The sequence below is a fragment of the Rhipicephalus microplus genome, chromosome 5 (assembly GCF_043290135.1).
Source record: "Rhipicephalus microplus isolate Deutch F79 chromosome 5, USDA_Rmic, whole genome shotgun sequence".
In the NCBI taxonomy this organism is placed as follows: Eukaryota; Metazoa; Arthropoda; class Arachnida; order Ixodida; family Ixodidae; genus Rhipicephalus; species Rhipicephalus microplus.
The window spans coordinates 150,211,814-150,238,258 of record NC_134704.1 but is presented as its reverse complement, the minus strand read 5'-3'; the positions used below and the strand labels follow the sequence as shown (position 1 = coordinate 150,238,258).

The 26,445-nt window shown below is 43.8% G+C and overlaps 1 protein-coding gene across 3 annotated transcripts in view; it reads left to right on the top strand.

Moving 5' to 3' along the window:
* LOC119174179 (solute carrier family 41 member 1) overlaps positions 1 to 23,557 on the top strand; it is a 74,901-nt gene extending 51,344 nt beyond the window's left edge. For all 3 annotated transcript variants that reach the window (XM_037424999.2, XM_075896046.1, XM_075896045.1), the window contains exons 11-13: positions 3,174 to 3,308; positions 11,578 to 11,726; positions 13,003 to 23,557. In XM_037424999.2, coding sequence (XP_037280896.2) covers positions 3,174 to 3,308; positions 11,578 to 11,726; positions 13,003 to 13,263 — 545 coding nt within the window. In that variant the 3' untranslated portion in view covers positions 13,264 to 23,557. The remainder of the gene's footprint in view (positions 1 to 3,173; positions 3,309 to 11,577; positions 11,727 to 13,002) is intronic.
* Positions 23,558 to 26,445: the final 2,888 nt, after the last annotated feature.

Below are 26,445 nucleotides of genomic sequence, written 5' to 3'. Positions count from 1 at the left end.
TGACATGAGCGCATGGTTCTCGGGCAAAGGCTTGGGAAAGTGGGTTGACCTGTGAGACTTGGCAGAAAACGACGTGCATTGATCGAAGGGACTTTTTGCGTGTGGATTGCTCTGGCGGGCACCCTTTATAGTCCCGCGCAGCTTTCTCGTCAGCCACGAAATCTGGCCACACCATATTTAGCACGTCACATTCACACGAAAATTGATCATTCTTATATACCAGCTCATGCCAGGCTGCATCATCCTGACCCATGTGGGTTTGCTCAACGTATTGCAAAATCAAAACACCTCAACAGCTGCACTCGAAACTCGAGTTAGGCAGTATTGTAATCATTGGTGAATTTTTATCCATCAGCTTGTCGATTGTTCGCTCAATGTCTCCTCCTCCCTCAGTTCACTATTGTTGTGACCTCTACGGCTGGAATGTCTTCGTTCTGAAGTGTGCTCGCCATCCTGCATAACAACACTATTTTGCCAGCAGCTACAGTGTAACCAATTTCTCGTCATTAGGGGGAGCGTGTGCATTAGTCAAGTACGTCGACTCCCAATAATTCGAAGTCGCTTAATTGAAATTATCGGTTAATTGGAAGTGGAGTGGAGGTCCCGTCAGTTTTGCATGCAGTTCAACAGGAAGAAATTCTCGGTAATTGGAAGCTAGAGTTCTGAAATTTCGGTTAATTCGAATTTATTTTCAATCGAATTCCCGGAGGAAATCGTAATGTTTGTTAAATTTTCTATTTTCATAGTGCTAAACAACAATGCGTGTCTGACTGGCACCCAAGGGCATAGCAGTTGACCACAGCGCCGCAGTTCAAAGCGTCAGCTGATTTCACCGCAGTTGCATGCAGCGCTCCAGATCACGAAGCGGCTGCTCCGGCCGTTCCGGTTCCGGGCCTCATTGTTGATCTCGTTAAGGTCGTGTGCGGACTCAGCATTTCCACGTGCGATGAAGCTCCACGTGCATTTACTATGGCAACTCGCGGGCCTTATCAGACGCTTGACTTGGCGACGAAAGTCAAAATTTTGAAAGGAGTTGAACAAGGAGGCACCGCCAAGCAAGATATCGCGCAGAAATACGGCATCAAGCCTAATACCCTGTCTAACATCCTGAAGAACAAGCGCTCGGTACTGGACGCATTAGAAAATGACCAGTTCAAGATGTCTCGCAAGAGAATGCGCACCGGCGCCCCCCCGGAGTTAGAGCAAGTGCTGCTCATCTAGATTCGGGAGGCTCGAAGCAACAGACTTCCTCTCAGCGGCGATATCGTTGCAGCGAAAGCGTCATCGCTTGCGATTATGCTAGGTATCGAGAACTTTGCTTCGTCCGATGGGTGGCTCACACGGTTCAAGCAGCGCCACGATATGGTGTTTAAAAGCGTTAACGGGGATAAGGCTGCCGTCAACGCTGAAGCATGTGATACGTGGAGGGAAAATCAGCTTCACAAATACTTGGGAGTATATCGGCCGGAAGATATCTTCAATGCCGACGAGACAGCACTTTTTTACAGAATGTTGCCCGAGAAGACCCTGACCTTCAAGGACGATGACTGTGCAGGAGGGAAGTGTAGCAAAGAAAGAGTGTCGGTGCTTATAGCGGAAAACATGATTGGCACTGAGCGATGTCGCCTGCTCATTATAGGCAAAGCTGCTAAGCCTAGTTTCAAGGGCGTGAAAACGCTGCCTGTTGACTACGCGTCTAACAGGAAAGCGTGAATGACTGCAGAACTATTCAAGGTTTGGCTGACAAAATTGGATCGCAAGTTCGCGTTATCTAAACGCAATGTATTGCTCCTTGTGGACAAATGCAGTGCACGCATGAATGTGCTGCCCTTGAGTGCAGTACGTGTCGCCTACCTGCCAGGGAACACTACATCGGTGTTACTACCACTGGACCAGGGGATCATCAAAAACGTGAAAGTACTGTACAGGAAGCATCTTGAGCGGATGCTGTTGTGTATGGACAATGCAAGTCAGTATTAGGTGAGCCTTCTCAGTGCTATCCATATGCTGGCGCGAGCGTGGGGTCGCGTAAAGGATGAAACCATTGCGAACTGCTTTAGGGCGTGCGGCTTCATTCCAAGTGGTGCAGATGATGACGCGTCTTGTACAGTGGGGGAAGAAGACACAAGTGAGCTTGACGTTGATGGTCTCCTGCCAGCTCTCGGCGACGTCCCTTTCGAGGAGTACATTGCCGCTGACAGTTCGGTAGAAACATGTGGTGCACTGTCGGGCGCTGAGATCGTGGCGATGGTTCGGCCCTGCGAGCCTAGTCACGAAACTGAGGTTGACGACGACGACGCAAGTGAGCCACTACCGCGGGCTGCTGATGTAGCCGCAGGCCTTGCCCTCGCGCAGTGGTTTTTCACTGCTGAGAGCAACGCCGAGGAAGCACTCGGGCACATATACAGCCTGCAGGATTTGTTTTCTGCTGCAAGGTTCAGCAAACAGAAGCAAACGGCAATCACAGATTTTTTTCACATAAACTGCTTTGAAATAAATGTATTTTTCGTTCATTGTTGTTAATTGGAGTTCTGCTTAATTCGAAGTTTTTTGCGGTCCCCGTGAACTTCGTATTAACGAGAGTCGACTGTAGTACGGGCATACATAGAGTTCTATGGGAGAGCAAACGGGAATAGGAAAAATCGTGCTACAGCCAATCCTGCACTTTGAATGGTTACTTTAGAAGTTATCTGTACTGTACTGTCAAGTGCAGCAGTAACAAATTTCCTCTGTATATTGAAGGACTCATCTTTTTCTAAAATAAATTTTTGTTTGCAAACTTGGATGACAGTCTTCAGAAAAGGCTGGAAAATGGTTTGGTGCCAGGTCTTGAGTCCTGGTTGAGAAAGAATTTTTCTTCTACAGTTTCTGAAACTTTTTGAGCAATCTTTCTAAAAAAAAATTAAAAGTTTTGCACTGCACAAAAGTAGGCTCAGTTTCTTTTGCCAATGCAGCAGCTTGATCCATTTCATCGAGCAGGTTGCCAACTTTGTAGGCACACATGTTTGTGTGATGGCCGGCTTACCACTTGCGGTGCTGAACATTGCTCCTGTGGAATTCAGTGTGATGAGAATTAGTGGGATGGGCCACAAAATGCACAGCAACCAATTGTTCTTCATCCACTCAGTCATTGTAGTTGTGCTTGAGAAGATGCCTGTGCGCCTGTGTTTCAGGGGTTGGGGGCAACTTGGTGGCCATCCAGTCATGCAAGCTGACCACCCTGTTGGCCCAGCGCTCCAAGTTGGGCAGCCACCCGAGCTCAGACGCCAAGAGCTGCATCGACCCGTGCTCTGCGTTCTGTGGAAAAAGTGAGTGGAGACGTTTTTTTTCTCTGTAGCCGCCACCAATGTTATTTTAGATTGCCCTTTGGAGATGCAGTAAAACCTTATTAATTCAGTTCTCGGTAATTGAGAATATCTGGTAGTTGAGAATATCTGGTGAGAATATCTGGTAATTGAGAATATCTGGTAATTCAGACATGTTCTCTGGTTTTAGCAAGCTTGTTTGTGTTGTTTAGTGGCATAAAACTCTTGTTAATTTATTTGTGTTTGGCCACGACCCGGTTTATGTGTACAATCCTTGAGTATTACAAGCGCAAAGCGCCTCATATGTGCAGTGCAAAAAAAACGAAAGCAGCGTTTGTGAACAGCCGAAACGGCCATAGGCTTTCAGAAAGGCATGGCTGTCATCTACAACCACGTCATTGACACGTAATAAGGTACACTTTAGGGCACGCTTTGGATTAACACGAGGCTCTTGAGCCAGCTTCATTGTGAACGAAATTGCAAATGATGAAAATGCTTGTTTTGTACTTCTCTTACACAAAATAATTATTGAATTCAAGTATTCCTCAAGAAAATGATAGTCCACCAAATCGAGAGAAACATTTTATTATTGTTTTCTTGATACTTTTGACAATTTGGCCTTCGGTCAATTCGGACAGCTTTTCCAGTCTATTGAAATCTGAATTAACAAGCTCTTACTGTACAGTCGAACTTTGTTATAACGGACTAGCATTGAGACGACAAATTGGTTCATTACACCTGATATTCACTGTAACTGCAGAGACGAAAGTCAGGTCTCTCAAATCTGCAATCCGGCTTATACCACGATCCCACATATAAAAATGCATTATTTTAGGTTTCAAACCTGCTCTTAAAGATCTTATCGATCTCATTACCGTCACATGAGCTTTTAAGGTTTTCCTGTTTTGTTCATACGGAGGCGCAACCAGTGCAATCAGCTTTCTCATTATTGTCCTGGAAGACCAAGATTTCCACAACTTTTAATAACAATTAGTATTGAAAAAGATGCGGTTGGGACCTGTGTTTCACTATTTATTTTGTTTTTGATTTGCTACCTTTACAGTTTGATGCTTCCACAAACCGAATACGTCTTTGTAAAAGCCGATGTTGTCATCTGGGAATACAGTAGACCAGGGGTATCAAACTTCATTCCAACTAGTGGGCTTAATTAGTCTTCAAACTTAGTCTCACAAGGCCCATAACAGCGAAGAAAGTCTAGGCGGGGAGGGGGGGGGGGGGGAATTCGAACGAAATGTCTCGTAATGTTTCCATTTGAGAGAATGCTTTTTCCATATCTCACATGCGGGTCATGTCCGCAGGGGAGTTGACGTACATTTTGACAAAGATATGCATACAAATTTGCAGAATGATTAAAATACCAAAAGATAGTTTTTTTCTCTACAGGGATGCTTTTTTCAACACATGTTGACTGCACGGGGTCTCAGGACAAAAGTAGGCAGGAGATCGGTTCATTTTTGTGGCTCCTCTGAACAAAGTGTTTTTAATCGCGACAGTTGAGGAAAAAATGCAGATATCATTGAGCAAAGGCGTATACGAAATCCTTGTGAAGCCGTGGGCCGCATGTTTGAGACCCCTGCAGTCAGTCCGCCGTGGTGGTGTAGTGGTTAAAGTGCTCGGCTGCTGACTCAAAAGGTCGCGGGTTTGATCCCGACCATGGCAGTTACATTTTGGTGGAAGTGAAACGCTAGAGGTCCGTGTACTGTGCGATGTCGGCGCATGTTAAAAAACACTAGATGGTAGGCTTGTGCGAATAGAGAATTTTAAGTTTGAAGGGAATAGTGATTTTAATCGTATAATCGAATTCGAATAGTACATATGATACATAAAAGAATGGGTATATTTATCATGGCGTAACTAACCTGCACAATACTTTTTAAAAATTGAAACAGGGCCTCCATGCGAATGCCATTTCTTTTTTCATTCAAAAGAAGTATAAACAACTTTGAGTACTGCCAGGACTTGACTTTCAGCATGATGAGAGTCAGCATGATGAGAGTTCATAACTCTCAAAATACGTAACATTTAAAAATATATTATATTCAGAGCATATAAGCTGTCATGACAAATTTTTAAAGGGTTCGTAAAACACCAACAGACGCTCGAGTGCTGCTCTGCATGTTTTTCCTCTATGGAGAACAGCTGTCGTGACGTCAAGTGACGCGGCGTACAATACAAATGACGCTGCGGGCCAGAGACGCTGTCATTAGGCGAAAGAAAGCCCGTTTTCTGCTAGCACATGCACGCGCCTGTTGCGTTTTCACCATGGACGCTGAGGAAGGGCACTAGGAGAGGTGGTCAAAGGGCACTAGGAGAGGTGGTTACTCGTTTCGCTCTTTCCTTTGCTGCCTAGCAAAGGAAAGAGCGAAACGAGTAAACGGGTGGAATTACACTAGCATTCACTGCATACTCGCACACAACTGCAATGCCACATGTACATTTCTGCCTCTGTGTGGATTAAAGGCCTGTTAAGCTTAATAAAATAAATTGATTTGAGGGTGATACAGTCAAATCTCATCATTTCAAGCACGCTTAATTCGAACTTCCGGTTAATTCGAACTCACGATGAAGCCCTTCAAAGTTATGTGTATTCGAATGGGCGAAAACGCCCGGTGATTCGAACGCCCAAGCACTTATGATGGCTAATTCGAACATACCGCTCTCCGAAAATGCTCTCAGCACACTGCCCAATCCCGCGGCATCACCTGCCACACCTCAACGCTGCTTGCGAAGGAAAGAAAAGGCTGCAGTGGAATGTTTGCTCTCTCTCAAATGCCGACTTGGGACGCGCCTGTGTCATGCTTCTCCCTTTTCCGTCCCTGCCAGGTAAAGACCCTGCGCCTTCCAACGTCGCCCGCGAAGTGAGAGAGGAAAAAAAAGAAAGAAAAAGAAAGCCGTTGCTGGGTTTGTGGTTGAAGGAAAGGAAAAAGGCACTATCATTGGCAGCTCTTGCCCCTTGCAGGAGCACGGCTCTGCGCCTTGAGGGGAAGGGGGTCTCTCACACACCTGTGCCACGCTTCCCCCTTTTCCTTCCCTGTCACATAACCCTTCTCCTTTCAAATATGCGCGTGAAGACAGCAAAAAAAAAAAAAAAAAGCTACCGTGGAGTGTTGATTTTCTCTCAAGTACCGATCTGCTTCTCTCCGCGTGGAGATGCTCCTCCTTTCCCATCACGGGCTGGCCATGCTGCGGCTGCATAGCAGAGAGCAGGAGGCTCTGCTACGCTGCAGTCGTTGTTGTCGTCTTTTGAAAGTGTCGCCGCTGGACATTTCCGCGCGCAACTTCCCTTGCCAGGAGAATGCTGAAGCCGAAGTAGAAATGCTTTGCAAGCTGCATGCGAAATTGATTGACTCGCTGCAAGGCAAACGTGGGCAGACGTGCATCACCGATTACTTCAAATAATAATGGATGTCCTGTGATTTGTGAATAAATGTAAGTTTTCCTAAACATCCCCCTCGTGTGTTAGCTCAATGCACATGTGCCACTGCATGGATAGCCCACCGTTTATTTAGCTTTCTTTAATTCGAACAAGTTTTCGTGTCCCTTCGAGTTTGAATTATCGAGATTTGACTGTATTTTCATTTATAGAGGCCGTCTGACTTTCAAGTAGCCATGGAATGGATTCACTAAAGAAGCTTATTGCCTCATGAGTTCACCGCCGCCAAGATTTTTAGAATTCGTCTTGTACATGCGAAGTTGCACAGATTTATTGCACGTTGCAAGTGCATTCTCTCTTCTTGTCCCGACGAAAGCGCTGGAAGCTAAGCAACGACTGATGGCACGGGGAAAGAAAATACGTCATGCGTGCTTTCTGAGCTTGTGGAGTCATTTGCTGAGAGAAGGCAGCAATTTTCAGCTGAGTTTGAGAATTTATGAATTGCATGCCGCCTGCTACGGTATAATATTTGGCTTGTGTGCCCTCCGTCTCCTCATCTACCGATCGGCAGCGTTTTCTGACAGTGCTCAAAAAGTGTTCCAGGGTCCCTTTAAATTTGTAAGGGGGCGTCGTGGCAGAGCATATTTTTCTTGGATAGGTGCTTTCACGGCTTAGCACTCACACACTGCGTAAAGCTACCTTTACAAATCGAACATTCGGATTAATATGGATTCATTCGTTTTTTGCAAATACTTTGAAATTTTCAATAATTTAAATTTGAATTGAACCAAATTCGTATACCCTACCATTCGTTCGAATATTCGAAGCATCTGCATATCCGTACAAGCCTACCAGATGGTCAAAATTTTTTAAGCAATCCACTTCAGCGTCTCTCATAATCATATCATGAACTCATCGTGAACTTACAGCGCAACACCAGAAAAAATACAGGACAGGGAAGGAGCAAAAGGGAAAAGAAAAGACGGCGCCCTGTCCTGTATCCTTTCTGGTGTTGCACTGTAAGTAAGTTCACGATGGATCCTAACCAGCTGGCCCAACTTACCGTCTTACTATCATATCATGAATTTGGGATGTAAAACCCCAGGTATTATTATTTGAGAGCCCTGCAATGGACCCTTGCTATACGAAGCCTGAAGGAGCTGGGAAAATATGTTCCATAGAACAGGAGTTTCGTTTACCGAGAGGAGAACGGGACTGCAGAATATGAGTACCAAACCAATCGTATCAAGAGACAGTTGTTCCATTTAAGCAGGAGTTCCACTTAACAGGTTTTCATTCACTGAGAGTTTGCTGTATAAACAATAAATGCCACTGAAACGAAGGGTGACCGACCAAACTTAGCACACTATATACTGCTTGTAACGTATGTCGCTGGAGTTGTGAATGTCTGCACGATAAGCGGTACTTTGCTATAACCAAAACAACATTTTTCAGAGGCTGCTCTAGCACAAAAGGTGTTCCGCACGCAGCCGCACATATGCTATGCGGGGTACTTATAGTCAATTAAATTTAGGAATGTTTGACAATCAACATCCAAAGACCCACACTGCAAACAAAATAAATGCAGAATTAACACTAGGAAAAAACTAAAAAAAAAAAACCACCGTCGCGGAAATTCGACTACATTTCAGACCAGCGTTATTATGGTCATTACACAGAAACTATGTCGAATCATGGCTGAAATTCTGCGCGCTGAATGGTACTGATAGTTTGATTTCAAGGGCGCACACACTGCCCCGCCGCGGTGGTCTAGTGGCTAAGGTACTCGGCTGCTAACCTGCAGGTCACGGGATGGAATTCTGGGTGCGGCAGCTGCATTTTCGGTGGAGGCGATATGCTGTAGGCCCGAGTGCTCAGATTTGGGCGCATGTTAACTATTTCGTTTCTGCACGAGAATAGTTGTTTTTCATATGTCTCGGGAAGATCGTTTTTGCCAGTTTGAAAAGTACTCCAGCACGCATTGCAGCATACCAAACTTTGCAGAATTAAATGCTCTTTTAAAAAAATATAGGTTGTAGAGCAACAAAGGTATTTTAGAATGAATAAAAATGTGAAAAGTGTGAAATTTTTTCTCACCAGCTGGTAGACAGTGGAATAAAAAACACTATATATGCATGCAAAAATGTTTGAAACAAACGAAAATTCAGAATATAAATTTTGTAGATAAATGATCTAGGAGCAGTATAAAAATAAATAATGTTGTAGAAAATGCTTCTGTTCACATAGACAAAGAAAATCAGAACCAAGAAGCTGCTTCATTGCTCATGCCATGCAGTGAAGCATTGCATGGTAATTCGGTAGACACAAGTGTATTCGTACACTCCTCTCAGTAAATTTTCGTTGCCTTGCGATAAGAGTCTCTTGGTATTACAATATAGATGGATACCTGTGGTGTGAATAGTCCCTCTATAAATAAGGTGTCCTATAAATTTCGCTATTTCATCTAGCGTCGCCTCTTCCCATGAGCCACCTCACTCCGCATAGGTTGGCGTTTCAATATATGCATCCAAGCATATTCCTTTACATTTTGCGCATATCATAATAAAAAAAAAGGACAATATCGCGCGCAGTTTTAAAGTGTTTTGCACTGCTCTGTAGTCGGGACCAAGATGTGCTCCGGGGGCTTTCTTGCCGCTAGGAGAAGCTCTACAGTCAGCGCCACCACACTGCGCCAAGGCGAAGTGTGGACCACCATGTAACCTGAGCAACTATAAGATTATGCACCAAGGTCAGAAGCTATATACACTTGCGGCGGAGGAGATAACCTGAGGATGTTAACAAAACAAACCCGTGAACGGCTACGGATGTCTCAGGCTGATGCAAAACATCGTCCCCACAAAACTTGAAGCTGAGGTACTGCCATCCATGAAATCTCAGCTCATTCTCACTCAATTTAGGTGCGGTCGGAAGACAGTTTTAAGCAGCGCATGTGTTATTGCAGCGCTGATGCGCATCCATGCGTGCGTGACGCCCGTGTAATAGGACCGACTAGTGACACTAGATGTAACCCTGTGTCTGATATAACAAGCAAAACCAAAGCGGCTGGAAACTGGCTGTGGGAGCCACCTGCACACTTTACACATGCGGCGGACCTTGGGGAGTATTGTTTTGTAGAAATAATTTTCTTTGCCTGCTAGCAACAGCTCTCTATTGATTAGGTGGCATAAATTTTCGACAAATATTACTGCTCAACTTGGTCAAATTGCGAAGGTAACACATCGATTTGATATTTGGCTTGCAAATTTACTTTTCAGTGCAGAACTTCGATGTTACTGTAGCACAATCACGAGGGGCACGCACTTCTGTCAAGTTCGCCGACCTAGTGCATTTTTGCAACTACACACCCACATTGGTTCGCGCAAAAGTCTGTAAAACATCGCTATGTCCGAAGTCGGCAAATTCAAAAAAATTTTGAAAGTTGAGTGCCTGAACTAACTATTAAAAAGTTCTAGGTGCACGAGAAAGAAATTTAACATGCCAAAATCGATGACCGAAAAGCGTCGATCACTGGTGATCAATTTGAATAGGCATGGTAACGAAAGACTTAAAGAACCCCAGATGGTCGAAAAATTACCGAAGTCCTCCACTACGGCGTCTCTCATAATCATATGGTGGTTTTGGTACGTTAAATCCCACATATTAATCAAGGGTGCACATATCAATCAAGGGTGCACACCCTATGTTCAAGACATTGCAATAAACTTGATAACCACTATTCGGGTGTTAAAAATATGCCACCTATGCCCTCATTTTCATAACTATACCATTCCCTTCAAGTGCAGCCACAACAGAGAGCTTCATTGATTCCACGCCAAATTGTAGCCTTGATGAACCACTGCAGCAAAGGCATCCAAGGCCGATTAGGGTCAGCCTGCGGGTAAGCATGTGTTTGCAGGAACTTTTCCAAGACAACATGAAGATCAAATCTCGAAGAGATTGCACTCGAGCACCAACCCAAGAGCAACAGGTGTGATTCGAAGTACAAACTTTGGGTTCGCAACTGGCAGATTAGTTGCGACAAAAGCCTGCCAAACTTGTTTAAGTCCATGTATGGCTGGCAACAAAGGAGAGAGCTCGCGTCATAATGCTTTTAAATTTGTAGACGAGGTCACAACCGTGATATCTGTAGCACTCTACGACGACTTTTTCGGCAACAGGAAATCGCACGTTCCATTTGAAGCAGTGTCGACCGGCAAGTGGTTGGAGCTGCGCTGGCACCGGTCGGTGCTAAGGCTTCTTTGTCACTTAGGCAACTGCCCTCCTTCCTCACTCAGTGCACCCGCGATAACTGCAACATGCTGCTGCCATGTTTTTTTTTTTTAATTTTCTTTCACATGTTCATTTACTCTGTGTACCCTCCTCCTTCGTGACATCTTCGCTTTCTACCCAGCGACATACCTCATCGGAGAAGCGCACTCACTACCCCGTTTGTTAAAAATACTTATTCAGTCAGCTGCATTATAACCAGTGTTGCATCATGAAGGACTTCACAATAAGCAATATATGCGTGTACATGGGGTTCCATAGGAGGGCAAACGGGAGTCGAAAAAGACCGCATTGTAACCGATCCTGCACTCGAAGTGGTTGCGTTAGAGGTGGTCTGAATTGTATTCAGTGGGCCATTACTAACATTTTCAGGAAGATTCAGCTGTAGCAGACACTTGCATATATTGAAGGTAGGCCAATGTTTACACTAAAAGCTGTCGTGCGTGCATTACTTTTAGTGTACAACTAATTCTGGGTGATTCTTGCAGGAAGCGGGGAACCTAATCGAGTTGTAGTTATTGCTGAAAGTGATGAGCGTCGCTCACTTTGTGGCGTTTTCTTGCATCCTTACACATTTGTGACCTCTTGCAGACTCTCACGCTCGTACGGCACGGCTCCTGATGCTGATGGTGCTGCCAGGGCACCTCATCTTCGTGTACACCATTCGACTCCTCACCTCTGGCAACACTGTGATCACCCCTATGTTCCTGGCGTGCTACATGACGTCTGCCCTCATTCAGGTGAATAGCGCTCTCATCCAGAAACTTGCTCGCATAAAGTGGAGTGGGACACCCTGTTAACATTGTCGCATGGGCTCCGACGGTGCAGAAAACAGAACACAGCCAGTGAGGCTCTTTATTCCATTAACCTGCACCCAGTAAAAGAAGTAGCCCTCATAGCGCACCAGAAGTGACAAGCACAAATGTCAGTCATCGGCAATTTCATTCTTGGTAGAACACGTAATCTTCTATTAACAAATGTTAAGGAATTCTATTGTTATCACAGGGGTTCGCATTAGCACCAGAATAATCTGCTGCTCATATTGGGTGCACAATCTTATCAGAATAGCCTAAAATAATTCCTAAGTTTTTCAGACATATCAACACTGCCTGCACCGAGCAGTGGAATCGCTTTTGTGGGTGAAACTCAACCACATCAAAATAAGCATGGGTGAAAATGTGTAACACCCAGTGACTTGGTCGGTGCTGCCCTTCTTAAATGTTCACATGTGCATTCTAATGCTTCCATGTGTCGTGTGTATGATCGCTATGGAAACTGGATAGCATTTATGTGAAAATAACTTGTGCTCCACAAACTTATACGGAAACCATATAGGGTTAATGGAATAGCTTTCGGAATGCTTCAGCACTTTAGGGTGTGTGCGAGTGCTCACCTGGACAGGGGCTGCATGTGCCATCTTAGCGTATGCTATCGGGATTGGCCGGGACTAGGCTGTTACGTTGAATGATGTTGTAGTGGGGCGTTGCAGAAAAGTCAGCAGGGAGGGTATGTGGGGTACAGTTATGTGGGGTACAGTTATGTGGGGTACAGTTATGAGGGGTACAGTTATGCGAGTAGTCAGCCCAGCTACACTGTCTCTGTAGTTAGTCGTAGTGTATGAGCGTACAGGTGCCCAGAACAGGTGATTTGTCATGAAGGATAATTCACTCACATCATATGTACTTCTCAAAGTGCTAAAATTTATGGGCAGCTCAATATCCAGGGCAGTGTTAGCTATAAACAGTGAAATTTCACTAATTTAGTCATTCAACATTTTAGAATGTCCCGATCGTGAAATCAGTGCACTATAGTGATGCAGAATTTCTCTCTTCGGCACACTAGTTCTGAAAAATATGTCCCTGACGTCTGTTATAATATGTCCACAGTGCTTGTCTTGTGGGCTTTTTCCCTTGTTCGCGTTTTTGCACTTTCAGAAGCTATTCCATCAAATGTATTAGCATTAAACTCAACAGGTACTTGCACTGCCTGTTGAATTAACTTGCAAGATCATTGCAGGTGGCGCTCCTGCTGTACACTGCGCGTTGCATGGTGTACTGGATGTGGAGCCGTCGAGTGGACCCAGACAATGCCGCCATTCCTTACCTGACGGCCCTGGGCGACTTGCTCGGAATCGCACTCCTAGCCGCTTCCTTCTGTCTGCTGGATGCGCTTGGCGACGCGGCATCCACTCACCCGACTACAACCACCACCACCACCACGACCGTCACACCAGTCACCGTCACCATGCCATTTGCCAGTACAGGAATCTTCGACTAAAGACATGGAATGCTTAAACAATTTGGATCTGCAGTGAAAAAAAAAAAAGAAACAGCATATAAGAACACATATCTGCGGATTGGATGCGTCTACTCATCAGTCGGGGCAGGCACGAACCAGTCGGAACAACTTTACGTACGTCGGTGGATGTGGCGGTCAGCGCCATGCACGGCTCAAGTCAGAACTGGCCGTGCATTGTCGCGTGACTTTAGTCACTGGCATGTTGAGTGCGTGTGTGTTCTCCCGGATTCCCATGTCCCTTGTGCACTTTGGTTTTTCGGAAGCGTTCCTGTCGTCAGGTGGAATGCTGAAGTTTCCTGGAAAAAGCTGTTGTTCCGGTGCTGGTGTAAGTGTTTCCGCGTTACTTGCTTCCACTTAGAGCGTAGGCACTCTCCCAGCTGTGCGGTTGTCACCGGTGAGGGTTGATGTGTGTTGTGGGGGAGCGCTCGAGGCAGAGTCCAGGTTTACGTCGACGCTGATGGCAAGGTCAACTGCGCTATTGGAAGATCTGTCTGGCACGGAACCTTCGTCATCGGGTCTGTCATGACTTTTTGTCGAGGTGGACGAATGGGTCGGGATGCGGTTTCAGGAAATCATAACAACAGGAATTCTAAGACTGTTCTGGGTTACAATGCCTCAATCCCGGTGTGGATAACTTAGTGCGCCAGTATTTAAAAATGCTACATTGTCGAAAACGATCCATTGCTATCGGTGAGGACTAGCGTGCCATGCATGAAGGCCTCCGTGGTTGAAGTCCATCATGAGAGGCTGTCATGGACAGGGTGGTAAAATTCCAGTGGTTCTCACGTCTTTTGTTTTGTTGAAGGCTACTGGCTACATAAACGAAAAGCTCATGTGGAAACGGCCATTGAAATCTCGTAGGTCTGAGGAAGCTTGGAAAGCGATGTAAATTGGTGTGGTCTACATGATAAAAATCAAATAGGAAACATTTATTCCAGTTTTTAGCTCTATGTTTGAGTACTCGGTTCTTTTCACTGTCTTGTGGCATGCATCAAGTTTGTTTGTTGCTGTGTTACTTCGTGAAATTTCAGTAGTGTGTTGCGTGCCTTTTTTGAGCACGTTGTTATGAGAGATAAAAATGATGTGTAATAGCTGGCCTTACTTGCCGATTTTGTGATGTGCACTTTTCTGGCTGTTGTGACACATGGCCGGGGAAAGAAATCGATGGCCGATCGCTTCTGTCCAGTTGCAATCTCTTGGATCAAACGTTGGCTAGTCTGAGCACCCTGGGCTAACATTTCACGGACGTGATGCCGGGGAGTTCAAGATCTTGTGTGAGAGACTGAAATGGTGGGAAGTTTTGAAATATGGTGGAGCTGAAAACGGGAAGCGCAAGAGTTTTCAACATTTGCCAGTCAGTTCAGCAAAACAGTTGAAGTAGGTGTTGCTGTCCTGATGCAAATCGGGGCTGGACAGGACATACTATGCGCCTTGTTAACAGCCTGTGGCTGAAACCAGGGTTGGGCAGAGCATGTGGGCAACACTTTCTGTAAAAGGACAGTCTAGATTCTCAATTTATTATTTTAAGTGTTCACTGAACATTTCTTGTGTGTTAGCTGGCCCTTAGTGGCACAGCTATCTCTACTTCCTTTTTTTCATTTCTCTTCTGCAGGCATCTAGAAAACTTGATTGGCACTTGCAGTTAATTTTGTGTTAGTCATAGTTCGAGGTTTATCTATTGCTAAGCGGCACTTTTAAGTAAAGAGAGCAGCATAGCTTGTTCCAGTTTCATTTACGGGGCTTGCCTACATAGTACAGCCTTTAAAGCATGCTTGTTATACCCATTGCATACTTGGTGAAATGAGTTACATATGTGCACCCTCAATAGTGATTCTTCATTACTTCTATACTCTGGTTCTCCAAAAGCTGGTGAGCTGGTGAACGAGTTAAATGTGCACAGCGCTGAAATGTTTTGTATTTTAATCTGCATTTTTCAGACCACAGGTTGCAATATAAAACACGCATGCAAAACTTATGTACGCATTTTGAGGGTGAATGCTAAGCACCCTCAAAAAAACGGGTGCTGTTTCTATGGATCTGTTGGAGTTTAATACAGATACATATTGCGCGCTTGAAAAGATTTGTGGTGAGTACCAGATCTGTCGTGCATTGTATGCTGGCAGCCTTCTTTTGACTGGCTGAATCTCTTTTCATTGCTTATCGGCTGCAATCGCTTTTCAGCTTCTCAACTTTTCGTTACTTCTTGTGTCATGGGCAAAAACATTTGTCGGTGTGTTCTTGGAGGCATACGAGTTAGGTTTGTTGGTAAAGCGATGACTGGGGCTTATTTGTTCATGTTGACTTTGAGTGTGGTCTGATTAACAGTATCACAGTATGAAATGACAGACCTGTCTGTTAACCTGTTGCCCAGGTCTCTCAGAGTTCTTTTGGTGATACTTTAAGCAAACACACTTTAAGTCCCCTGGTTAGTTTCTAGGATTGCTTTAAGACGGATATAATGTGGGTGATACCGGTGACAACGCTAGTACCCATCTTTGATATCTAGACTACCTAGTTTTGTTGTGTGGAAGAACAAAAAGAATGGGCCACTTTGGCACTTTTTTCTTGGGAAAAGAAAAATGAGTCCATGCCGCCCGATGTTGAGCTGGCGGCGAGGTACACAACAAGAATTATCCTGCCATGTGTGCTCCTCATGTACAAACATAGCCTTTAGGAGAATGGTGTTTCTAGGCAGTCAAAAAGTTTTCAATGTCGTGTTGGAGCCCAAAGCTCTTGCTGTGTTCCTTAGTTTTATGTACTAGTACGGGCCTGTGGTTTTTGACCCAGAAAGTGATGATTCATTCTTTGTAGTGCCGTTGTTCTTTCTTTCCTTTCGTTAGGTTCTCGGTCACTTCGAGAATATGAATCATGAGAGCATACAGTGGCATCCTAGTTCTCCCATGCGACCAGGATGGGTCTGTTTTTTTATTTCTTTATTTGAAATTGTTGTCAAGGGTTGCCTTGAAACGACTGAAGTTTCTCACAGCAATTATAGGAGTATCGCCACAGAACTTTTGTGAACAAGGAATCATGTGCAAGTTTTTCGGCAATGATGACGTTAAGAACAAACATAGGCCTCTGAAGAATCTAGCAGTAGCAGCAAGACTGCTTTGTTACGCTTGTTGCCATTATTGGCAAATAATGCAAAGTTTCAATGATAACTCTAGTTTTGTAAATCCAGGCTCATGCTTTTTTAAAAGCAATCAAATTTATATGCCATGTACCATGTGCAGTAACGCTATGGTTATCTTACTTTATTTGTGGCTTGTTTGGAAGCTTATCTCTACATGAAGATTAGCGTGTTTGAAGCTGGAGGATTAACGCCACCCACTGTGCGCAGTAGTTCACTAGTTTTTATTTATTTTGAATACCTCAAAGGCCCCAGCTGGGTTATTACATGAGGGATGGGTATTAATTACAGAATAAAAAAAAGTGATTCGAGGGCAATCTTGAATTGATGTGGGTCGGAGTGGTGCACGGTAGTTGCAGGCAGACGATTCCAGTCCCGTGCGGTTGTCACAAAAAAGGAACGAAGATGTGCGGTGCTTTGGGCTGGTGGAGAATACACTGCGCTTGAATGGTTTGTGCGGCTTGATGAGCGATGGACTGGCAGGATGGCTGGAGCTTCGATGGGGGCATGATAAAATTTGTGAAAAAGGCATAGTCGAGATATGGGACGCCGTAATTCTAGATTAGAAAGGTGAGCACGAGTTTTAAGTTTGGAAATACTGGAATTGTAGGTATATTCAAAGTAGGTAAAATGTGCAGCACGGTTTTGAATCTATTCGAGAATGTTGGATAAGTGAGATTGGTGGGGATCCCAGACAGAACATGCATACTCTAATTTTGGACGAACAAGTGTGACATACAATATTAGTTTAACTGATGGGGGCGCAAGTCTTAAGTGTCTACGTAGAAAACCCAGAGTGCAATTTGCGGAGTTGGCTATGTTAGTCACGTGGGCTGACCAGGAAATGTTATTTGAAAATGTGACACCAAGATATTTGTATGATTCAGCGGGTGAGACTGCAGTGCCGGAAATGGTGTATTCTTCTGACTGTTGACGGGGCCTGCGATGAAAAGATACCAATGAAATTTTTTTTATGTTTAAAGACATTAACCACTGATCACACCAGGATACAATTAGATTGAGGTCGTTTTGAATTGCAGTAGTGTCTGCGCTGTTTGCTATGGGACGGTATACGACGCAGTTATCTGCAAAGAGGCTGTTGTAGCTGTTGCATCTAGGTTGGTTACAATACTGTGTAAATCGTAAGTGTTGTTGTTTGTAGCTGGTTATTCAGTGCACGTTGTAGTACTTCAAGGTGAAACTCATGTGTAAACTGAGGTATAGAGTCGGCAACATCCTCACATAAGTAGTTGTACAAATGCTGCAGCCATGGAGGTTCATTTAATGCTTAGTCTATGTTTAAATTCCTGAGGAAGTCATAGTCTCGTCTTAGAAGAAGCCATTCATTTGCTTGGCATTCATTTGCTTGGGTGTCTCCAACAGGGATTATGTATATGTTTCAGTACATATGCTGCACCTAAATGCATGCTATGCCTGTTGTTTTTCTCGTGCAGCAGCTATTGTCACCGTCCTCTTGGTGGTTTTCTTTCTCCAGTGCTGCATATAACTGGAGCTTTGCGAACGGTCACTCGTGGTCATACGCATTGGTATCAGAGTAAAAGTATAGTGCGAAGAAGATACAAGTTTTAAATACAATCATAAGGGTGCCGTTTCAGCAGCATCCGAGGGGCGACCACTGCCAACTGGTGTTGCTTGCCAGTGTGTAACAATGCACGCATTCTTTGTTATTTCTTTTTTTGTAACACAAAGGATCAATTGCGAATGCAGTCAGATGCTTTGCATCTTTGAGAGGTATTGATAAAGGTGAAGTGACTGTAGTTTTTAGTCGGGAAATCTTCTCTCTCATTCTCAATGTGCCTCTTGTATTTTTTTTTTTATGTTTTTGAAGTGGAGAGGCTACTTTCAACTCTGCTTCCGCTCGTAAATTTTAGCGCAGTCCCTTTGAACCGGAGTGATGCTGTAATGTGATACTAGTTTGACAAGAAAATATGAGCTTTTTGAAATGCTGAAATTGTAAAAAAAAAGAAAAGTGGTACCATTACTTGAGGCACTAACCTATTTTTATGGTTGTCTGTAGAAAGTGCTCAGTCATTTGCAGATTTAGGCTGAATGATTTTTCTATATTCCATTCCGAGGTGGTCACACTAATCCAATATAGCGTGAAGGTGTGGTAATTTAATCTACCATGTCGAAGCTACTTTACCGTGGTTCTCAAAGAAAACATAATTGAGCCTGTGGAATGTGTAGCATCAATAATAATAGCCATGCATCGTTGTCAGCAAGAATTGAGGTAGGAGTGTTTGAAGAACCAAACAAGACCTGACATCGAGGAAGGGTGTTGGAATTTTGCAGCAGCACTTTTGGCTGTGGAGTCGGAGGTCGGAAACAGCGATGCTTAAGGATTCACAGAAATAGGTCTGCACACTGCACTGATAGGGCGTTTTCAATAGCAACCATGTGATTTTGCGTGGTTTCGTTTTGTGGAGCTGTGGAGAGTGAGAATGATGTAGGAGGCGTAATTGGGGTCGGTACAGCTGACACGAAACTGAAGTCTTTCAATGGTGGATGCAGCGCATCCGCGTCCCGTTGTTGAGTGCCTCGTTGCTTATGAGAGTAATTGTGCAACGTTGTAGCGGCGACATCAGTGTCAAAGAGGTCGACAATCTGAGAATCGGTGGCGGCCGCTGAATTGTGGGAAGCCAGGCAACGCTTGCGTGGTTAACCACTTTGCCGAGTTTTGCTCGTTACGCGTGCTGTAGTGTGAGTGAGTCCAGTATCTCAATGTGCGCGTGCTTTAGCAGTGTTGTGTAGGAATTCAGTCAACTCTAATACTTTTCAGTGGTGCGATTCAAGTCTGGCGTATTGCTGGTGTGTTTGAGCATCTGTATGCGAGTTGACGAAGCATTGTGTTTGGTCAATCTCTGGGAAGATTCTGGTCACCCCCTATGCAGCCATCTGCTTGTAATGTCGGAGATTGCGTTTGTTGTCCAGTTTGCCCATGCTATACTGCTGGTGCGAGTGCTTGAAACGTGCCCCGTGCTTCTGAGTGTGTTTTTCTTTGTCGGATGATGCGCACTATTTTCTTTCCCTTGATGCTGCTGGTTGCTACACTTTTTCATCTTCAGGTGGAAATTTCATACGCGTTGTGTTCATATCATTAGCTTTCCCACGAAGGCGTTCCGCAATACCTTTACTAAAGCACGCCTTCGTGGACACTCTTTGGGCAAGTCGTGTTGTCACTATTATACTGATATTTGCATTTATATTGGGAGAAGCGGAGGCTCAAGACTTTTTTAGCAGAACCCAGGAATTGGCCTTGTGTTTGTAAAGTGATAGGCGGACATTTGCCATGTTCTGTACCGCTGGGTATCCACAACTTCGAGCTGGAGTTTTGTTGAAGCGTGGAATGTTTCAAACAGCAATCTGTCAAACAGTCCAGACGATCATGATATGCTGTTAGTAGTCTTGCTCTGGACAGTCTTCTTGGAGACTGCGCTGAAGTATTGTTTTTCAACACTTTGCTTGCCTCGACTTCGTACTCCCAGCTGTATCATTTTTGCATGCCAGGCACCCCATTGGTGCTTTGCCAATTGTCTCCTGTAGCTGGCAGTACTCAGTTCGAGGACGCGGCCCAACGGCTTCCTTCCTCGACATTAGCGCAAGTGGTGATTGATCGAGGTGAAGCCGAATTTACAGAACGTACTTGACCACATGAAAATTGGCCAAGCAACTAGTGTTCCTGCAAGCAGGTAGAATCGCAATGCATAAAATTTGCTCTCACACTGAGAGCCACACCTTATGGATTTTTACAGTAAGTATTTTGTGTAGCTGTTTTCACGGGCAACGCGGTGGCATTCAAAAAGAGCGGCGTGTGGTGACATGCTGTGTTGTGTCGAGGTCCATATCAAGGTCGTTGTGTGAACTCTTCGTCAAGCTTGAGGCACTGTGTCTCCTCTTCAGGATTGCCCAGTCGACTTCTATTGCTCGTTTTCTCCATAGCGATGTTTGATTTAGGTTTGTGGGAATAATGGTGGCATGACACTGGGAGTGAGCGCTGGCACAAGCCTGAATTCTAGTTCATCTCCACTCGAATGCCTTTTTTTTTTTTGCCTTTGGGACTTTCCCATGTAACTTTGAGACTGAGATTCTCAAACGTGTAATGTTACTATTGTGCACAACCAATACCTAATCTCTCTTCACTAGGCTAATGAATTGTCATATTCAGTTGTCCGTGTTTGTGCTGATACAGAGTACTTATATTTAGTGTTCCCTTTTGGAATGTTATTTTGAATACAGCCTGGAGGGAAATGAGTATTGTTTTGTATTTAGGTATTTTTATGTTGTGTGCTAATGCTTTTTTTAGGCCCAGTACTTGTATTTAAAGAAATGCCTTCATCTACGAGCTTGATTCACATTTGCTGCTTCTATCTCATTTGTCAAAAAAAATTTTTTTTAAATACAGCTATGACTCTTTAAAGAGCTGGCAAGCGTTCTTTCACACTTTGTAAGTGTGGTGGTGTTGGTATTTGCGTTAATGGAAATGTGTTGCTGCGAGTTTTTCTTCATCTTCTGACTTGCTCGTGTACAAGATTGTGTAGCCATCTGTTAAAACCTCCACTCCTATCTCAGTGCCTAGGCATTTGAGTGTGGAGTATATTTGAGGAGATCTCTGTCTTGAGGCAAATGTGTGGAATGGTAAACCGAGAAAGTGCGTGTTGCACTTACTCGCACGATAGTTTTTATTGATCTAGCATGGCTCTCAAAGCACGTGCAATGTCTGGTCTCAAAGCACTGATCTATGAGGTACAGTTGTCTCGTTTTCAGTGCAATATGCTATTTGTTGCCTATGGCCGTCTCTTACATTTTATTTTTGCACAAGTATTTCATCTGTACTTTCACCTTTTATGTACCATAAATTTTAGATATAAGCCCTCTGTCTTAATCTTTTAACAGTTATTGTAAGCATAGCAAGGCAGACCGCTTTTCCTGTTTTTGCCCCGTGGTTTTACTAGTGTGTTTTTAAATGTCATTAGCCCCGTGAACACATGTTTTCATTGTTTTTCTGTCTCTTTGTTTTATTTTTGCCTCTTGCTTAGACTTCCATCGGCCACTGTGCTGCGAAAAATTTCTGAACTTTGCATTTAACAATTATCGTATGCTGTGAACCAGCCAGTTTCGTCTTCTGGCTAGGTAAGCATTGCATTTTTAAACCTGTTTTATTCGTGTAATCATCGCTATTGACGGGTGTTCAATGCTATTTGAGAGCGTTGTCTTGGCGTGTTGTTGAGCTTTTGTCTGTTTCAGACTATTTTAATTTTTTTTCCATAGAACTTTTATATGTTTATGACTTTCATTGAGCTGTGCTCTGCTGCAATGTTTATGTATAAAGACTGCCTGTGCATTTGGGAACTGCATTTTTGCCTTATTTGTTCAACATAACCAAAGTTCATGAGGTTTATAGTTATGCATGAGGGGCATGAAAATAAAGAGTATGTTGCTATAGTGCCATGAGTTTGGTGTAATGCCAGTACAATGCTGGGGTCACAAGGGCACATGCCACTCCAAGGCTGAAGCTCTCCGGTGTTCTGTTTTCTGAACCTCTGATTTATAACTGAAACTTGAAGCCATGATTTTGTAACTTGTGGCTGTGACATGGACAGAGGGGATCTTTTTCAGATTCTAAAGCCATATGAAATGTGCTAACTCCCTGTAAGGCTGACATGCCTCTGAAGGTTGAATTCTGAAAAAGAATCTCCTAGAGTAAAAACCAGGCACTGACACTCTGGGGGAAGGGGGGGGGGGAGGGGCTGGTGCTTTTAAGAGCTAAGGAGAACTTGTATTGCTCAGCCTGGGGATCTAAAAAACAGCAGGCATTCAAAATGACAAAATGCACGCTGTTGATCTTCATTTAAGGCGTAGTCAGATAAGAAGATCTTCATGTGGGCATGTTAAAGTTTCACAGCTCCTATGGTAATTGTAACAAGCACTGGATTTATAATAGAGAAGCATAATTGCATTTGCTGATGACGTTAATGGCCAATGTTCTTGGTTTCCTCAATTATCAGGGCAGCCTTGTTCTCGGAACCCTGGGCTTTACACATTCAACTCGTGCACCTTGTGCCCGAAACTTGCGTCTATGCCAGCAGCCCGCTCTGCTTTAAACCTATTGATCGTCTCTCTTTTATTAATTCTTGTCAATCAACGTGTGTGTATGTGCTTGTGCTGTGATGTCGACCGCTCCGCCGCATTATGTTGCCTTTAGGCCCTTTCGCGGGACGATCGTGGGACAATGCTGTGGTAGTCGAATGGCCTTGTACATGGAAGGGTGTGGAAAATGCAAGTCTTTCAACTGTATAGCCTGTGTCGGTCATTTTTGCTTCTCCTAGGCCCTGTGTAACGGACTTGGGTGATCATACAACCGTCTACTTGTGTACTTCTGCTCTTTTGTGTCCGTCTTAAAGTGTTTGTGTAGTGCACGTCACTCTTAACAGGAACTTTATCGGCATATGAAGAGAGTCACTCGTGGTAACCTTTATAAGTGTACACATTTTGACACTTATACAAGAGCCGTGTACTTAATTGCCTGCAATATTTCATATTTTTCATGTGTACTGCAGTTTGATATGAAGCAAAATTTTCTGGAGTAATGTATTAGGAACTCTGTTGTTAGGATTCAGTTGATTGGTTTTATAGTGCTAGATGCTTGGTCATGCCATGTGAAGCATTTTTTCGTACCATGGTATTAAAGCAAACTAACCCATTATACGATCAAAATGTGATTCGCTGTAAAAGTTGCCAATGCAGGTTAGAGCAACATTCCTGCAATTCAACAAATATTTTTAAGAATGTTGAGGACGTGTTAAGCAGGCAAACGTTGTAGACTCACCACCAACATCTGTATTTAGCCGAAAACCTGTTAAGGTGATCATGTTGCAAGCGTTTCTAGTAAGTGTGATTCGCGATGTGAGTATGCGTCGAGCGTTTCCTCGTTGATGTCTGCCTTTTCGCTTCATGCGATGTATGGCTGCGCCTGTGGCATCAGTGCTTTCAGCGCAGCCATCGCCGCCTTGCTCGAAGTCTGCCTTGTGGTGGTTGCGGTTCACGTGACCGTTAAATCAGTGCAAAATAAGGAGGATAATGGTGATTGAGCGAAGTTACAATAAAAGTCACTGATTGTGCGTACACAGTTGATTGTCACTTTATTTGGAGTGCGCACATCGTCACACTCCTTTCCACTGCTATGTGCGTGCCATTTTACTCTGCAGATGCTGTGGTTAACACTCATTTACAGCTGTAGCTCCACTTCAGGGGCAAACTCAGAATACTTCTCGTACCGTTAAATGACTTTCAAGCCCAGCCAAAGTCATATGTGGACTCCACGCGCCTAGCATGTCAGAGCAACAATGGCTGAATAGTTTGTTCGAAACACTAGTGCGATTTCTTGGTTTGCATGTTTATTCGCACTGCGCAGAATGCTTCGAAGACTGTAGCTGCACAAAGCATCGCTAGATACCGATACCATTTTGTTTCTAGCTTTTATAGGAAGAGTGTAAACTCGCAGTGGAGGGAAACTCTGAAGCCACCAAGAGTGACTAGTATGTGGCTGGCAGTGTAAGGGATGTCGCAAGAAATAACGCTCAGCGAAGAATCTTAGATTGATTGAATAGCAGCTACTATATATATGTATATATAAGATAAAACTGGCTTTAAGGGACTACCAAAATGGATATCTATCAATTCAGAAGGAAATTAAGTGTTTCATGAAACACGGGGAAGTAATATCTGGGGCAAGCCTTAGTACTCGTTACAAAACAAGGCTCAGTAAAGATGATGCATGTTACGTTACTGTGGAAAAGCTTGGGAAGTGGTTGTTGGAGTGTATTTTATTTGAATGTGCAGACTTGGATTTATCTTTGATTGAGCCTATATATGAAACTCTTGGCTTCAGGGACAGTGCTGAAAAAAAAAAATGTCCATAACAAAGCTTACTCAAACATGGTTGATATGAGCAGATTGAGACCGGTAAAGTACGAAGGGCAAAATCAAAATGTATGAAAGTGAAAATTAAATAACTGCAAAATGCAGTAAGTTAATTTAAAGAATACACTCATATGGCTGCTCCAAATAGTTATTCCTCTACTCTAACAGTGCTGATTGGGGATCATTTGGAGATTCTCCCGTCCTCCAGCTCATTTTGAGACATAGCAAAAGGTACATTTTCCACTTGGTATGCAGTGTTAGCATTCCACACAGCGGAGTCTCCCAACACGTTTAAATTACTTTGATATTGAAGTTTTCGCCACTGTGAGCATCATAAGGCCAGCATAATTGCAATGGACATTATCCTTAAAATTGAACACAGTTTTATTCATCCAGCCAAAATCACATAAATCCTTGTCGGGGTCGCTGCATAATGTACTCTTTGTTGTTTTCGTGTACAATGAGCAGAAGGCAGATCTGCCGCTAGTACGACGTCACACTGCCTTGACAAGTCCGAAACAAACCGCCCCCTCGATACCAAAACTGAAAGTGTCCTTAAAAGGCTTTTTTTTTTATTTACAGATTCTGCAGGCCCTTCTCGGGCCCATGCAGGAGTGAAAACAAAGAAATACATTGACAGAAATTCGACATACAACTTGGCAATATATTAGTGTGGCTTGACGTAATTTTAAAACGTACAACACACATAAGGGGAGGCGTAAATATGCTTACACAATCGCGTGTAAGCATATGATACCGTATGTGTGTTGTACAAATATTTAGAGACGTGAGGGCACCAGTGCATATTTTAATTGGTTTATAATACATATAACACGGAGACAGATTTAGAAGGAAAATTTCAAGCAGATTATCACCAGGTATGAACTGCAGAACCTTTTTACATATCACGTGACTTCTCTGGCCCTCATAACAAACATGTGAAATAATATTTAATAAGAAAAGTTTTTGTTGAAGACTAGGTTCCCGGGAAACATTTAAAAAGAGAAAAAAAAACGCATCAGTCAAAAAGAAATTCAGAAATTGTGATTACACAACACTCTTGATTACGTAACAGTGGTACTTCGCTTAAAGAAAAGCCCGACATGATAACGTCAAGAGCTTTTAACAGACAACAAAAGCGCGCTGCGCCGCCGTTCGCTGCTACGTGCCGAACCACCTTCAAGATTACAGCGCTGGATCCAAGAAGCCTCGCTGCACCGACAATGTCGTAAAGCGCGTGCATATATGGCACTAAACGATAAGGGAATGATAGTGATAACGTCTATCAAGCCAGCAACCACGCGTTATTAATACGGCACATGGTAACCAGCTTTTTTATCGTAGGTCATCGTCGTCGATGTAGAACTTTCGTTAATACAATGACTTGCGATTGCCGCTCCGCGACTCCCGTAAAGCGCTCGCGCAACGCAGATAAGAAACTCGAGTCCAAGCAAACGAACCACCGAACGTACTTTATTGCATAAGAATAAAAGAAAGGAAAACGAAGTCACACTGCTGCCGGCCGAAACACAAATCGAGCTAAGCCTAAAAAGCATAGCCCAGAGCCGGCACGCATGCAGCGATGCCTCTGTGCTACTTTCCAGGTCTATATGGGCCTGCCATATAGAGTATCTGGATCTGAAGCCAATTTGGCATAGATTAAGATTTTTTTCTCATTAATAAAAGCTGATATCTGAACGTTTAGGATTCTCTCAATCAATATTACAAAGTTTCAGGCTAGCGCAATGGACCAAATGTTATGCAATGCATATACTATAGCCGGAACTTTCAGTAATAGTATTATATTTGCTATTTTTAATTCTAACCTTCCGACTCTCTATGGACGCTCAATCGACACGCCAGAAAATATTTTAAATAAAAAAAAATGCCGCCATATCCACGAAGTGAATGATGATGAGTGGGCGAAGCTCTGGAGGTAAACCTGGTAAACCATGAATCCTCCGTACATTTTGCCCACTCGATTTTATTGCAACGCTCCCCCTAGCGTACGTCGCCGCACTATATCGAATGATGACACGCGCCATATGTGGCATCATTCCTATTTTATAACACCTCGCATCTTTCATAAT